At 44.1% G+C, this 16,151-nt stretch overlaps 1 protein-coding gene across 1 annotated transcript in view; it reads left to right on the top strand.

Annotated features, from left to right (window-relative positions):
- Window positions 1–475: 475 nt before the first annotated feature.
- KCMF1 (potassium channel modulatory factor 1) overlaps window positions 476–16,151 on the top strand; it is a 79,039-nt gene continuing 63,363 nt past the window's right edge. Inside the window, exon 1 of the mRNA XM_027555564.1 lies at window positions 476–640. Within this exon, the coding sequence (XP_027411365.1) occupies window positions 625–640 (16 nt within the window). The 5' untranslated portion in view covers window positions 476–624. The remainder of the gene's footprint in view (window positions 641–16,151) is intronic.

The following is a 16,151-nucleotide window of genomic DNA, read 5'->3' as shown; positions in this document are numbered from 1 at the left end:
CGCGAGGCGCGGCGGCGCGGCGGTGGCCAGGCCGAGGCCGGGCTCGGGCGCCCGACCGAGGCCTGCCGGCGAGCGCGGCCAAACGCCGCCGCCCGAGTCGCCGCCGCCGCCGCCGCCGCGGCGCCCCCGCCGCGCCCTCCGGCCGCGGGGCTCCGGGCAGCTGGGCCCGGCGCGGGCAGCGAGAGGCGGGGCCGGCGTGCGGGTGGCGGAAGGAGGCGGAGGAGGAGGAAGAGGAGGAGGAGGAGGCGGCGGCCGGGAGCCGGGGAAGAGGGGCGGGGGGTGGGCCGGGGGAGGGGAGGAGCGGGGTTTGCGGAGCGCGGCGCCGCAGCCGGGAGCCGGCGGGCCCGAGAGTGACCGAGTCACGGCGGGCGCCGGCGGAGCCGCGGCGTCGGACCCGCCTCCTGGAGGAGCTCAGCCCCGGCCAGGCCCGGCCCCATTCCCGCCCCGCGCCGCCTCCCCGCCGCCGCCGCCGCCGCGGGAGCGCTCCCCTGCCCACCCCGCCCCCGCGGCCGAGCCCGGGAGTCGAGTGGGAGTCGGCCGGCCGGCGCGGGCAGCGCCGGGACCCCACAGGGGACACTGCAGTCGGAGCCCGGGAGGGGCCGCGCCGCCACCGTCTGAACTAGGATGTCCCGACATGAAGGTGAGAGGAGCCCCCGCCCCCACCCCCACCGCCCGGGCCTCGGCCTACCCCGCCCGGGCCGGGCGCCGCGGAGGGCGGCCGGGAAGCGGCGGAGACTTCGGCTGGGCCCGAGCCGGGCCCGAGACGCCGGGCCCGAGAGCGAGCGAGCGAGCGAGGGCGTAGAGCCGCGGCGCCGCCGCCGCCACGGCCGCGGCCCTGAGCTGGGCCTGGTGCCGGAGGCGGGGCGGCCGGGCCGGCCGGAGGGTTTGCACTGTCATGGGGCGGGGGAGGGGGAGGGGAGGCGGCGGGGCCCGTTACCGGCGGGAGCCCGGTCCTCGGGACTGATACCGGACGCCGCGGCCGGGCCGGCCGGTCCCGGAGCCGCGGGGCCCCGGCGCGGCCTAGAGCTCCCGCCGTCCCGGAAGGGCCCGGCGCGGCCGCCGAGCGGGGCCGCGGACGGCGGCAGGAGACCGAGGAGCCGACCCGGGACTCGGTGGGTGAGTCCGGTCTCCGGGAGACGACGGGGAGTGCCCCTGCCTGCGGACGACGGCGGGGCGGGCGGGAAGGCTCTGCGGTCGGGGAACGGGAAGCCCCCGTCGCCTGGAGCCCGCCCCGGCCTCGCGGCTAGGCCTCGGCGCGTCCCTGGGCTCGGGTAACCCAAGTTCCCGGGGCGGATCCGGCCCGGCCGGGTGAGCAAACTCACTGCTCGGTCACTGGGTCGGAAGGGGACTCGCTCCTGGCGGGCTGCGGGCCCCTTGCCCGGCATGCATGGTCTCCTGAACCAGGTTTTAGTAAATGACCGTGGTGAGGTCTGGTAGTGGTTAGGGGGCGTTTGGGACTTTGTTTTGTGATTTTAAAACATGGGGGTACAGTTGCAAATCAGCAGACTGTTTTAGTCCGATCCCAGGGCACAAAGAGAAAAATGTTTAGGGCCGAGGTCTGGGCGTTGAGCTGATAAAAAAATAAGTTAACTTTAATTTGCTGCCATATGGTTTAGAAAAGGGGGAGGGGGTTGTGTTTTCTTTGTTTCACTACCACAGGTCTTTAAATAAAAAGTCTTAACGAAACTTGGCGGAAAAGTTTATCCTGGTAAGGTTAATGCAAGATTGTAGAAGTGGCTTGAAGGTATTTTGTACTCTTGATGTTAAAATCCTATATAGGTGATGTAGGAGTGGAGAAAGTTTAGTGAGTCAGATTCTTGCGTGTGCACCACAACGTTGCGAAGGTATTCTTAGGGAAATATAGGCCTTAGAATTTCAAGATGGAAAAACTCAGATTGATCAAAATTATATTTAGAGCAAGTTTCAGGATTTCCATTACTAATTATAATTAATTTGAGATTGACTTCAAGAATATATTGTGTCCAAGGATTCTGTATTCTAAAATCACAAAACCAATAGGAAATATACTGTATTTTCTTCACTTACTGTGTACTGATGTTGGACAGTTTGAAATAATAAGGTACATAGGCTCATAGAAATATTTAGAAGCTATGCCTATTCCCCCTCCCCCCTTTTTTTACTTAATGGAAACATTCCTGTCTTGTAATTTTAAATAAATTGTAATTAAAGTGATAATCAAATTTTAATTTGGTATGTGAAGTTTATCTTTGAAGTCGTGTGTACATTGACCACCTTCAGGACAAAATGAAAGTGAGCAATGGCTGTAGGCTCTCTGACTCGTAAGAACTGGGAGAGTTAGAGTTACAGAATCATAGCAATGGAAGAAGGGTGTTTGAGACCCATTCTCCTTGCTTCAAGAAAATATCTGGATAGTTGCAGGCTGAGTTTTGTAATTGAATGGTATCCTGGGAACATTCCTTTACCCTCAGGAATCCTTTAGAGAAATTAAAACCCCACAGTGTGAACATTCTTGAATGTAACACAAATTCTGTACTTTAAGCCTGTTTTCCCCTGTTTGGTCCTGTGGAAAGACATGTGGTCATGAAACTTATATTTACCTTTTAGTTACTTGAATATTACTGAGCCCCTCAGCACAGGAATAGCACACCTTTTCTGTAACTTAGAGCATGCCAGATGTTTCTGAAAAAAGGAACATTCCTACCATACATCAGTTGAAGATTTACAGTACAGTATTTGTCAAATGATTACTTTTTAAGGGTCTAGCTAATGGCCTAAGGCAGGAATGACAATCTCCTTAAGAATCACATTTAATTTATTAGATCTATGGTGTGTGGAATTTTAGTTGGGCCTACCAGTTACTTTCATTGGTTAGAATTTAATGTATCAACAAATGTAGAGATTGACACCCTCGGTAGTGTAGTTCTTTTCTCATGCTTTCTTCTTTGGGCCAACTAATCCCATTTCTTTAGTGGTAGGATTTTTGAGCTCTTTTAATCATCTGTCCACCGCCAAATTCTCTGTAGTTCCCTTTTCCTTTCAGTAGTATGACCTAGAACTGGCTGTAGTAGTCTGGGAAGAAATCTGAACTGTGCTGCCCGCCTGTAGCGTGCTTGCCCTGTGCTTCTATTTCAGTGCGTTCTGTATGCCCCTGCTTTGCGTCTTTGGGCCCACCCTAATGAGTTGCACTATATTGTATGTAAGAATGTAACTTTGGACAACAGAACCCCAAGGTGGACATCTGTCAAGCTTTAGTCTATACTTTGCAAAGCAGTGGACTACCTCAGAGAAATGAGGTGCAACTGGAAGCACAGAGAAATGTTCAAGGCATATTCTAGGGGTCAGCATGCTTTTTTTCTGTGAAGGGCTAGGGAGTAAATATCATAGGCTTGGCAATCCTATGCCCCCTCTGCTGTTGTAGTGTAAAAGCAGACAACATGTAATGAATGAGCACAGCCGTGTTCCAATGAAAACTTTCTTTATGGGACTGACATTGAATTTCATATAATTTTTATGATTCTTCGTTTTTACCATTTAAAAATGTAAAAACCACTCTTAGCTTGAGGGCTGCACAAACACTGGAGGTGGCCACATTTGGCCCATTTTGGCCTGCAGGCTATCATTTGCCTACTTTAGCTCTGGACTTTAGTTTTAGAGTTGATTGAACTGAAATTGTGGAGAGTCCAGAAAGGACCCACTCTGCTTGGTATTCCATCGTTTCCTCTGGGGTATGGGGAGTGAGTCCATGGTGTGGGCTGGTTCTGTACCTGTTTCCAGCAGCACTATATAGATTGTGATCAGAGTTATTGTTCCTGCTGGAGAAACAGATTCCCCACCTGCCTTTCCAGACACTGGAGTTATGGTACTCTACATTGTCTCCTGCTTGCCAATCTTGACTTTCACAACCAGAATTCCAGGGTCTTTAAACATTTTACAATGTCAGTTCTTAGTCATTTTATGTTCAACCTGCCAGCACCATCTAGTTCCATGTTACACACAGTGAAACCCATCATTTTCTGTTTCATTGGTAGAAGTTTTTTTTTCCCTAATGTTTCACTACATGCTTTCTTCTTAAATACATTTAGAGTATAAATATGTTATTCAGAGCTTAAAATCCATTTAATAGCTTTGCAAATGTTGTTAAAAACATATCAAATTACTCAGTGTTTTATTAGCTAAAATGAAATTATAAATGTTCTTGCATGAGTTGGAGCCTAATTGATTACCTAGTTAGGAATATGTTTTATTACCTTAAATCATCCACCCTTTTTTTCATTTGCTACTATGTTTAAGACCCTGGGCTAGGTACCAAGGATGAATGAAGCAGAGGGAGCTCCTCAACTTAAGTGTGGTGGGGAAGACGGAAGACGCATGTGCACAGCTCCTGCAGCACAGTGTGAGACATGCCATAAGGAAGGGATAAACAAATTGATGACAATATAATTACCAACTTTTTTCTTACTAATTTTGCCCAGTTTCAGAGAGGGAATCTTTTGTGAATTCTAACTCCTTTTTCTTGAGTGCCTCCTAGCTTTTTTGTGGGCTGCTCTTCATTTTGGATAAAATCATTTGAGCTTTCAAATACAGTTCCTATTTGAACTAATCTCTACTTGATTTATATTTCCCCTAAGTTTTTGAAGATTTTCATATGTAAGCAATGATAGTGAATAAATGGACCAGTGATCCTAACATGTTATTCTCAAAAGCATCTGAGACTGTTTATTTTCAAAATGTTAAGTACAACAGTAGGTAGGTCATTACTCTAGTTCTTGAAAGGGTTTTGAAGTTGTATCACTTTTTTGTTAGATTTCTGTTCTCCAGGAGTGCTATCTAGTGCTATAAATGAGCATGCAGACAGTCCCAGTGGGAATTGCAATAATTTTGTTTTCAGAATTTGGGGACTGGAAAGCCAGCATTGGCAATTAGCATGGGATTTTTAACGTGGTGACTTTTGCTTTCCTGTGACAAAGTAAATTCACTCCCACTGAAAAGTTCTTTGCTATCATGTCGAACAACTTACTTCACTAAGTGATCTGTTAAAAAGATTATGACACTCTTACTTGACTTTAAATTTCAGTGAATCATTTATTATATTTACTTTGACTTTCAATAAAGGATAAAACATAAATATTTTAATTTCTGGAGTCTTTGATTCCATGATTTTGTATAAAGTTGATTTTGAAGTCCATTCTCATCTGTTGACATCCATGTGTAAGTTAAAATATAGCAAAATAAACTTTCTTGTTTTATATTAGAAATTTAGTTTGAAAGGTATTTCTGTTAGTCTTAGAATTTTAAGAGTTTATTAACAGCAGTCTTGTTTAAAGGTTGTAAACCTTTTCACAGTGAAAATCAGGAAGCTTCTGATGTGAATTGACCAAATTCCTTCACATTAGGTTTGCAACATTTCAAAAAAGAAATCCATGTCCTTATGAGTCTTAATTTTCAAAACATCAGCTTTATAACATCTAACACATATATTTACAGTGGTTTGGATTTTTTTAGAGTGCAGGTTCCAAAAATTGTTTTTAGTGAAGATTAAGGTATCATTTAGGATATATTATCCTAAAAATAGTATGTTTTAAATGTCATCATAAGTACTGCCGTGGGGCTTCTTTCATGAATATGGAAGCATTTCCTACCCTTCATATTCATAAAATTTTAAAGTAGTGCCATTCGTAATTAAAATCTTTGTTGATTAAAGTTTAATTTCACATTAATTTTAGCATTGTGCTAGGAGCCATGATGTTTTTCATTTCCTTAAAATGGTTGGGTATACTTTTTAGCCACTGACAGACAGTCCGTGGGGTTGCGAAGAGTTGGACACGACTGAGCAACTAACACACACACACATACTTTTTAGCCGCTAAAGTTATACATTAAAATTAAGGAAAGAACCTGTAAGAGGTCTATAGATCAGAGCATTTTTTAAAATGTGGTGATTTTTATATATTATCTGTGTCCTGATTGATGATGGAGATGTTGGATAAGGCAGACGGTTTCCAGAGGAACACATTACCTATGTTCCATGGGAGGAAAGTGAGTGTTTTGCATGAAAAGAGGGTTCGGGCAAGGGTGAGGACAAGAGACGAGGAGGGTGATGGCAGTAGAAAGTTAGGCAGGGTAGTCATGAATCTTGGGAATGATCTGTAGCCACAGGAAGTCAGAAACAGAAAACTCTCATGCTTGATAAAATGTCTAAAGAACCAGGTACCAGGAGGTAAAAACAGGGTCCTGCAAAACTAGCAAGAGATGAATTGCTTGTTAGGCACCTTCCCGGGTGCCATCCTTGCTGCTTTTCGAACTGCCCTCCCACATGTTTGTGAATCCATGTTTCTAACTGTCTTTCTGAATAGTACCAAAGCAGAGTGTGGGTCTGTCTTGTTCACGTACATGGTCTGTTTATCTCTTCAGGGCCGTGGTACCAACCAGCAGTCTAGCAGACTTGGCCAGTAGCCACAAGAGGTATCAGGGAGAAAGTATGGATGGATTCTTGCAAATCCATCACTACTGTGTGAAAAATCCAACTGAAGTCAATCACAGGAGTGGGTCAGTCAAGTCACCTTCAGCTTGGAGGGACAGACATTAAGTGGGTGAAGCCTCTTGACATCATCACTAATTAGGTTTGCACATTTTCTTCTGCTGGAGTATGTGTGTGTGTGTGTGTCTGTCTGTCTGTGTTTTCCTTCTCTTGCCAGTAATCAGTGCCACTGTCATGAACTTCAGATTTCTCTGTAGTCAGAGGATCTACATTCAAAGAGCCAGTTTAGAGTGCTAACTTGATGAGTTGACCATTAGAACAGTTGCAGGTATATTAGACTGTAATTTTTGGTTTTGACTTCTTTTACCTTTGTTCCGTAAGACTCTGTCACCCTCCCCGCCCACCCAGCAAAGTTAAGTCCTTCCAATAGCACTCGTGCATCATTCTCCAGGCATTTTTTTATGCTGTAATTGTTCACTTGTCTGGCTGCACCACATAGGTATAGTGTTATACTTACACCTCTGTATGCTACCACCTAGCATAGTGTCTGGCCTTTGGGAGGCCCAGTGAACATTTGGGAGTGACTGTTAGAGATGTTTAATAATTGTCTGAAAAAATGGTAAGACTCGAAAGTGCATCCCTGCTTTTGTATGGGGGAACTGGTTAAGAGGGAAAGAGTTTGTAGGAAAGAGAACTTGGAACTTTCATAAAAGTAAGAGGGGATGAGTAAACTATGTGTACATAGAATGAAAATAACTTAGGGTAGCTGACTCCCTGGGGAATGGCCTGGGACTGGCCACCAAGGTGCTGTTTTGTTCTCCCTCTGGCTCTGGTTTCAGATTAACTGGCTGTGAAGATCTGCATGTTAATTGCACTGTGTGTGAGTTTCCTGCTTCATTCAGTCTTTCATTCAGAGAATATTTATGGCTACCTACTCAAGTACCACTCCAAGTCATCTCCAGAGCTGGCCACAAGTTGTTGACCCTTGCTGCAGGATGATAATATTCAGTGGGTTAGAAACACATGTTAGGGAATAAAATTCTTTCCTATTGCATAGGTTGTGGCTCTTTTCCAGTGTGCTCGAATTAGTCCTTGAAGTTTATATTTTATGACAGGGTAATTAAATCATGTAAGTGTTTTAATGTTTTGGCAATATTTGCACCCCCCTCCTTTTTTTTTAAACATTATTTTCATTCAAGCTTCACAATCACTTCTAATTCTGCCCAGCAGTACATTTCGTTCTCTAACAATATTATCCTTAAACTTAAGGTCTCAACACACATCTGCACACGTAAGTATCTTTTTGATACTTAGCAAAGAGAGCTCAAGGTATTAAACTTTTTATATTCCGTATAGTGTTTTTTTGTGTGTGTGGCATCCTTATGGTTATATAGCAACCGTTGGGGTGAGTAACTGGACCCTACTTCCTTCTGGTATTCTTCCTCAACCAGCATTCTCCTTTGGTGTCCTCTGTGATTGTAGAGTTTTGACAGTGAGTGCAAGGAAATGAGAAACTTTCTAAATCAGGAGTTAAAGACACTGAAGTGAAATGGGCAGGGATTATGTAAAGGAGTTGTTAGAAATGTGTCCCTTCTCGGTAAGAATGAAATACATGCTGGGAGGTGGGGGGTGGTGGGAACCAGGTAGTTTTCATAGTCAGAGATCATGTTCATTCTTAGTAACACTGCTAGCAGTTCTGATACAGTTAATTGCAATTTGAAATGAATTTCATGTGTTTGTATAGCTACAGATAAGAGTGTACATAGTAGTCTCTGAGGGCTTCCCTGGTGGCCCAATGGTAAAGAATCCACCTGCCAATAGAAGAGACACAGGTTCGATCCCTGGGTGGGGAAGATCCCCTGGACAAGGAAATGGCAACCTCCTCCAGTATTCTTGCTGGGAAATCCTGCAGACAGAGGAACCTGGTGGGCTACAGTCCTTGGGGAATCGCAAAAGAATCAGAGACAACTTAGCGACTAAACACACATGGACAGTAGTCGCTGAGGTGAAACTGATCGTCCTTCCCCTGGGAAAAATGGTGATTAGAACCTTGGGTTACAGTGGATGAGCACCTGGCCTGAGGTGATCCCGTATTAGGCCAGGATCAAAGAGCTTCACTCCATGTCAGACATACTGCATATCTGTATGCTTATTCATTGCTCCCTATCATTTTCTGCAAGCTTTTTAGAAGCCACTCAAAGGGAAAAAGAGATAGCAAATCTTCTTGCAGAATTGGGCTGCATGATCACACTGTCTAATAGAAATCTAGTTTCAAGTCACATGTAATTTGAAATTCTCTGGGAGCTACAGTAACAAAACTGAGAAGGTGAAATCAATTTTAATAATTTAATGCTTTAACTTAATATATACAAAATAACAGTTCATCATGTAACCAATATACAAATTGTTTATGAGATATTTTTATGTTCTTTTTTCTTTACAACACTGTAAAAATCTAGGATATATTCCACACTGAAACTTTTTAATTCAGATGCTAGATTTTCATAAAAAAATTACTTGGTCTTAGCTGAGAAACACTTTAGACTTCCAGACACATTGGAAGTCTGCTAATTCATATTTTGATCATAATACTGTCTGTCTTTGTAAGTAACATGTTGATGCAGTATTGCCATCTACTTAATTGTCCATTCATGAACATTCTTGATTTGTTTCCTGAATTTCTCTCCTAAGAAGTTAGATTTTACCCTATTTTTTGACCTTAAAATTATTCTTAACCTAAACTTTAGCTACATAAAACCATCACAGTAGAAATCCACTTTATAAACAACTACAAATGTATATAAATTCTAATTCCTTTGAGGGCTATTCAGATTGATGAAGTGTAAGTAATGGCTTTGGGGTGGTTTTAATGTGAGTTTGAGGGGTTATTTTGAAGTCCCTGGAGTTGACAGATATATAATTTGCAAAAGTTGTTGCTAGTCCATTTCAAGTTTTATTATGGTGAATTCATCATTTGAAAAAAGTGACCCCTAGGCTTGGTCATTTATTGTACATGTATTTTGTTGGGCTTCCTGGTGGTTTAGATGGTAAAGAATCCACCTGCAATGCAGGAAACGCAGGTTCAATTCCTGGTTCAGGAAGATCTCCTGGAGAAGGGAATGGCTACCCACTTTGGTATTCTTGCCTGGGAAATCCCATGGACAGAGGAGTCTAGTGGGCTATAGTCCATGGGGTAGCAAAAGAGTCAAACACAACTGAGTGACTAACACTTTCACTATATAGATTATATATACCCAGTATCCATCTCCAAAAGGCTCCTGGCATCTACCAGTAGAAAGACAGGTGGCTATGATTCTTGTTTAATTTTAAGGAAACTGATTATGGAGCCGATGGAGAAGATAATCCTTAGTCCACTATCAAGGTTAGCCACCCACTGGTGGTGTCTCTCTTTTACGTTTTTGGCTTATTATTTTAGCCAGTTACAGCTAGATTTGCAAGTGAAAATAAGAGTGTTTGGAAGACAGTCTGTTAAAAATTAAAGACCTCATGTTTTTCTGTCTTGATTTTACTGGAGCAGCAGTTCCGCTGAGCTGTCAGTATTATGTTTTTGTTTTTCCTTCAGCTCCTCTCCAGCCAGATCACTGAGACATCAGGAATCTGTGGCTCTTCCCTCCTCCCCATCCCCCACCTGATAGTGTAAAAATGCTAGTATTATTGTTTTGGGGTCTTCCCTAATGGCTCAGAGTAAAGAATCTGCCTGCATTATAGGAGATGCAGGAGACACAGGTTCAGTTCCTGGGTCAGGAAGATCCCCTGGAGGAGGAAATGACAACCCACTCCAGTATTCTTGCCTGGAGAATTCCATGGACAGAGGAGCCTGGTGGGCTACAGTCCTTAGGGTCGCAAAGAGTCGGATAGGACTGAGCAGCTGAGCACTCACATCCTATTATTTTGGGGCACTGTCATCCAATGCTGCTCAACATGTGGTTCAGGACCAGCCTATCAGTATCACCTGGGAACTTGCTCGTAATGCAGATTCTTAGACTCTACCCCAGACCTACCGATCACAACTTCTGGGGGTGGGGCCCAGCGGCCTGTGTTTTAACAGACTCCTACCTGGACCTGGTTATGTAATAAAAGGCATTGTTTGCATGAGGTGGTTATTGTTGGTGACAGGCACACAATGGTTTGAGACCACTTTTCATGATATGATACTAACCAAACGGAAATGGAGCTGATGACCTTGGCCTCATTCTCCTTGAATGTCATGCTCTTGTCACCTGAGAAGGTAGAAGAGGAGCATAACTCCCCACTCCAGACTAGTTCTTTTTATTTACTCAACACATATTTATATATTGAATGTGTACTCAGGGCCAGGAATTATTCTGGCCACAAGGAAACCTTAGTGAACAAGATAGAGAAGCTTCCTGTTCCTCTGACACTCACACTCCGTTAGAAGGAATATGCCAAGGGTGTATGGCCTGTGACTTGGCCCACTGCCTGTCTTGGTAAATAAAGTTTTATTGGAGCACAGCCGCATCTCCTCATTTCCATATTCTCAAAGTTGCTTTGTGCTACAATGCACAGTTGAGGAGTTATGACAGAGAAAGTTGAACATATTTACTCTCTGGCTCTTGACAGAAAAAAATTGTGAATCCCTGAAAAAGACCATGAAAGAATAAATAGATGGAGAAGGAAATGGCAACCCACTCCAGTATTCTTGCCTGAAGAATCCCATGGACGGAGGATCCTGGTAGGCTACAGTCCATGGAGTCGCTAAGGGTCAGACACGACTGAGCGACTTCACTTTCACTTTTCACTTTCATGCATTGGAGAAGGAAATGGCAATCCACTCCAGTGTTCTTGCCTGGAGAATCCCAGGGACGGCAGAGCCTGGTGGGCTGCCATCTGTGGGGTCGCACCGAGTTGGACACGACTGAGGCGACTTAGCAGCAGCAGCAGCAGCAGTGTTAGAAAGTGACAACTGTTACAAGAACCCAGACTGGGACTAGAGAATGGGGGCCTACTTTAGATAGTGATGGTCAGGGAGAGCTTTTCTGAAGATGGAACTTTGAAAGAAAGAACTTGAGTTAAGTGAAGGATGTGAAAAGGAGGATACAGCAAGTCCAGAGGCCCTGAGATTTGGAATGTTCTGGGAACAGCAGTGAACCCCCTGCGGATGGAGGACCATGGTTGAGGGGGAAGAGGTAGGAAATGAAGTCGGTGTAACTAGTCCAGACACAGCATACTCTGTATTGTGGCCTGCGGTGAGGATGTTTGATTGTGTGTTCTTGGAGAAATACACTATAGATGCCCTTCTTTAGAGGGATCTTTTTGGCTATACATGGCAGAGACTGGAAGCTAAACACCTGCTATAGCACATTCCAGCATCTCTAAGAAACACTGCTTTATGAACTTTCCCCAACACTCTTCACTTCAGGGATGGCCACCAAGTAGGAGAATGGCAGAGGGTAGACTGCAGAGCTGAGAAAACAAGAGCGTGTTAGAGAGAGGTCTATCAGACAGTACTGAGAAGACCAGGGTTTCTAGAACAGATGCCCATATGTAAGTCCTGACTTCTGAGTCAGTGCAAGAGATCTGTTTTCTGTAAAAGAAGGATGCAACTGCTGCTTTGGCCTCTTTCCAAGGGTCTCTGTGAAGATGAAATACCAGGGCATGTAGTGATGTTTTCTAAGTTGGATGAAGCACTGCATAAGTATAAGATGATGGTATTTTTTTTATTATAGGGGATAAGATGAGAAATGAAGACTGGAGCAAGGTAGATAGGGAAGGATTTGATTGCAACACTAAGGTCAGTCTTTTCCTTTTTCCATAGAGATTATGGGATGGAAAAGGGGTCAGAGTTTGAAGCAAAGAAAGAGCGTGATGTAAGTTTCAGGAAGATTAGTGTGGTGGTATTGTGTGTGGAGTAGGTTGGTGCTTGTGGCAGGAACCATTCAGAGACCGGGGGCATGAGCTTGAAGTTGAAAGGACCTGAATTAGTCAGTGATGGTAGGAACAAAAAGAAAAGAAAAAGCAACACGATTTGAGATAAAGTCTCATTGCAAGAGAACAAGGACTAAAGTGTAATTTCAAGACGACCAGTCAACGTGCTGAAAGAATAGCAGGTTCTTAATATTAGTTAGGGAAGATAGGAAGGGAGAGGTGGGGAAAAGAGTAATTTTTAGCTTTTGACATTTTGGATTTAAGGTGATGTTAGGCCATTAGGTAGGTTTCCCTGGTGGCTCAGATGGTAAAGAATCTGCCTGCAATGCAGGAGACCCCGGTTCAATCCCTGGGTCAGGAAGTTGCCCCGAGAAGGTAAGGCCACTGGGGAGAAATCAGGAGTTGAGAAACACTGCACTGGGGCTCAGAAGAGAGAAATCTTGGTTAGAAAAAAGAATCTTATAGCCCCCTACATTGACGTCTGGGGATAGGCTAGATTTCTGAGGAAGAAAGTATCTTGAGAAGAGGGGCTCAGAGAGTGAGCACAAGGTTGTTATGACCCCCTCAACCTCCCCTTAAGGTACAATTGCACTTGTCATGCAGGTATTGACTTACTGCTTTAGATCTAGGCTTTTTTGAATAGGGATGAGAGGTAGAGTAGAAGAGGAGGCTGGAAGAGGAGAAACCACTACTAAGCAAACATCTGCTATAGTAATAGTAATATTTATGGAGTGCTTACCATCTGCAAGGCCCTGCGCTCAGCATTTCACAGGTACCAACTCATTTAATTCTCATAACAGTTCTATAAGATGTATATTATTATTATCCCAGTGTAATGAATGAGGAAATTGAAGCACTGAGAAGTTCTTCATCACACAGTCTGTAATGGAGCTGGAATTCAAATCCAGGCCTGGTATCTCAACGTTGTTGTTCAGTCACTAAGTCATGTCTAACTCTTTGCAACCCCATGGACTGCAGCATGCCAGGTTTCCCTGCTCTTCACTATCCCCCAGAGTTCACTCAAACTCCTGTCCGTTGAGTCAGAGATACCATCTAACCATCTCATCCTCTGTCATCAACGCCTTCTCCTGCTCTCAGTCTTTCCCAGCATCAAGGTCTTTTAAGCTGGACTCTGTACCAGGCATTTTATAGACTGGTTCCTACAGCAGTGATCTCAGTTATGAGGCTTAGTAAAATTTCAAAACAATCCAGCAAGATATGTTACCATATTCTGCAGATTTGGAATTTGAGTCTAAGTAAGAGAGGCTGACACAACTGAAGCAACTTAGCACGCACACATGCAAGAAAGGTTAGGTTATTTGTCGTAGGTCATGCAGGACTCAGTGGTAAAGAATCTGTCTGCCAGTGCAGGAGATGCAGGTTTGAACCCTTGAGTCGGGAAGTCCCCCTGGCGGAGGAAATGGCAACTTACTCCAGTATTCTTGCCTGGGAAATCCCATGGACAGAGGAGCCTGGCAGGCTACAGTCCGTGGGGCTGCAAAGAGTCTCACACATCTGAGCAACTGAGTGCACACATATGCCAGGCAGTAAGTGGTAAAGCCAAGACTTGAACTGAATTCTGTCACATCCAAACATCTGTGATCATTTTATTTCATTCAAGTCAGTACACTTTCTATACAGGACTAAATAACAAGTATGACTTTGCAGGCCACATGCTGTCGACTGCAACTACTCTGCTCTCCTGATTTGAAAGCAGCCTTAAGACTAAATGTAAACAGATAAGCTTGGCTATGATCCAATAAATCTTTATTTGTGGATATTGAAATTTGAATTTCGTGTATTTTTCAGGTATCACTGAATATTCCTTTTAAAATTTTCTTCTCAAAAAAAAATAAAATAAAAATTTCTTCTCTAAACATTTTTAAATGCAAAAACTGTTCTTAGCTCACAGATTAGACAAAAACAGGTGGTAAGCCAGGTTTAGCCCATGGGCCATGGTTTTCTGACTTCTGCTTTCATCCATTCATTTAATAAATATGCACTGAATACCTTCTCTATGTGGAGATATTGTGTTGGGACTCGGGACAAAACACAAAGGGAATTCCAGTTCCAGCCTTCTAAGATGAGACGTGTAATTTGAATACAAAGTGGGAACTGTAATCATATAGTTCATCATAGTATGAACTATAATGAATTTATACTTGCAAGGTACAGTGAAAGAATCGATATGGAGGCTGCTCAGTTCATGGACGAATTCATGAACACATCCCAAAGGGAGTTATGTGCTTGGGTTGTCTCTGATGTTGGGGAGAGTATCCCATGGACAGAGAGATGAGCAGAAAGGATTTTCCTTTGAGGGGAAACCATAAGAAATTTAACATTATTGGAGCAAAAATGGAGGGGCTGATGCCAGGAAATGAACCTTGTCAATAGGGTGGATAAATGGGAGTGAGTTTTTAAGAAATTTCAAACCAGTATGAGTTTTGTGTTCTAGAAAGAGATTATCTGAAGGATGGATTTGCAGAGGGCAGGGTGGGGAGACGAACAGGTAAGTTACCCCAAGAAAATTGCTGTAGTGAGTGCAAATTGGTTCACAAAGAGTTAGACACGACTGAGCACTCACGTACATGCGTGCAAGTAGGAGACCTATTTGGTGAACAATGAGGCACGGGGATTTTGGAATAGTGAAATGTCTAGGAAAACTCAGGGTTTGGGCTTGATTAGTTGGGCAGTGCTGTTTATCAGAATGCATATCTAGGACGAAGAAGCATGCTTTAGGGGTCAAGGTTGGAAGCAGGGGAAAGTGAAGTGACTTCCATTTTTAGCATGTTTTATTTGTGGTACCTGTGGGACATCCGAGTAGAGATATCCAAGGACAGTTAAGCATGTGGATCTGGAATTCGGGTGGAATAAATCTGGGCTAAGATAAATCCATAGTTAGTAGAGTTGATTGCTCAGGGATGGTTAGAACCTATAGATTACAATGGGGAGACTGATCATTAAATTTAAGGAGCAGGAGAGACTGGCTGAAGGGAGTACCTGGAGAGTAGAAGGAGAATCAGGAGAGAGTATTGTCATTGAAATTTAGGAAGGTGATTTTTCTGGAAGGAGGATGTGGTCAGTATTGCTGCAGAAAGGTCAAGAAGATAAGGAGTGAGTGTTCTTTGGCTGTGGCTATTGGAGTGAGGAGGGCTGTAGAACTTAATGAGCATAGGCTAGAACCCAGATTGCAGTGTATTCAATTCCAAATGAACATGAGAAACTGGGAACACTGTTACAGATTTAGCTGTGAGGGAAAGGAGAGATGTGTGCCGCTCAAGGGTAGATACTACAGACTGATAGGGAAGACTGGGAAAAGTCGTTCCGTCAATAAATAATGTGCCAGGTACTGGTGTTGAAACTGGAGATAGAGTAAGGAAAGGTAAGAGGAAGTTCTTATTGTAGAGCTTACATTTTAATGGGGAGTGGGTACAGAAAAGAAACATATAATTTAATTTTGGTTAGTGATAAATATTCTGAAGAAAATAAAGCTGACTGGAGGATTAAGGATTGACTATGATGGAAGGTGAATGGATGATCTGGTGTTTATTTTTAAGAGTGGTCAAGAAAGCCTTCCACAAGAAGTAATACCTCTCAAGCAGAGACTTCAGGTATAAAAAAGCTCTGGGGTCAGAATAAAGCAGGTTATGTGAGGAACAGGGTGGCTGGAGCTGACTCAGCGAGGAGGAGGAGGGCAAATGAGGTATAGGTGGAGCTTTGTAGGAGATGGTGAGGCACTGGAGTTTAGTCCTCTGAACTTAGAGCTAACAAGATACATGTCAGC

Source organism: Bos indicus x Bos taurus, chromosome 11 (genome assembly GCF_003369695.1).
Source record: "Bos indicus x Bos taurus breed Angus x Brahman F1 hybrid chromosome 11, Bos_hybrid_MaternalHap_v2.0, whole genome shotgun sequence".
Classification (NCBI taxonomy): Eukaryota; Metazoa; Chordata; class Mammalia; order Artiodactyla; family Bovidae; genus Bos; species Bos indicus x Bos taurus.
Note: the sequence above shows the minus strand (reverse complement) of the source record. Positions and strands in the feature narration are given on the sequence as shown.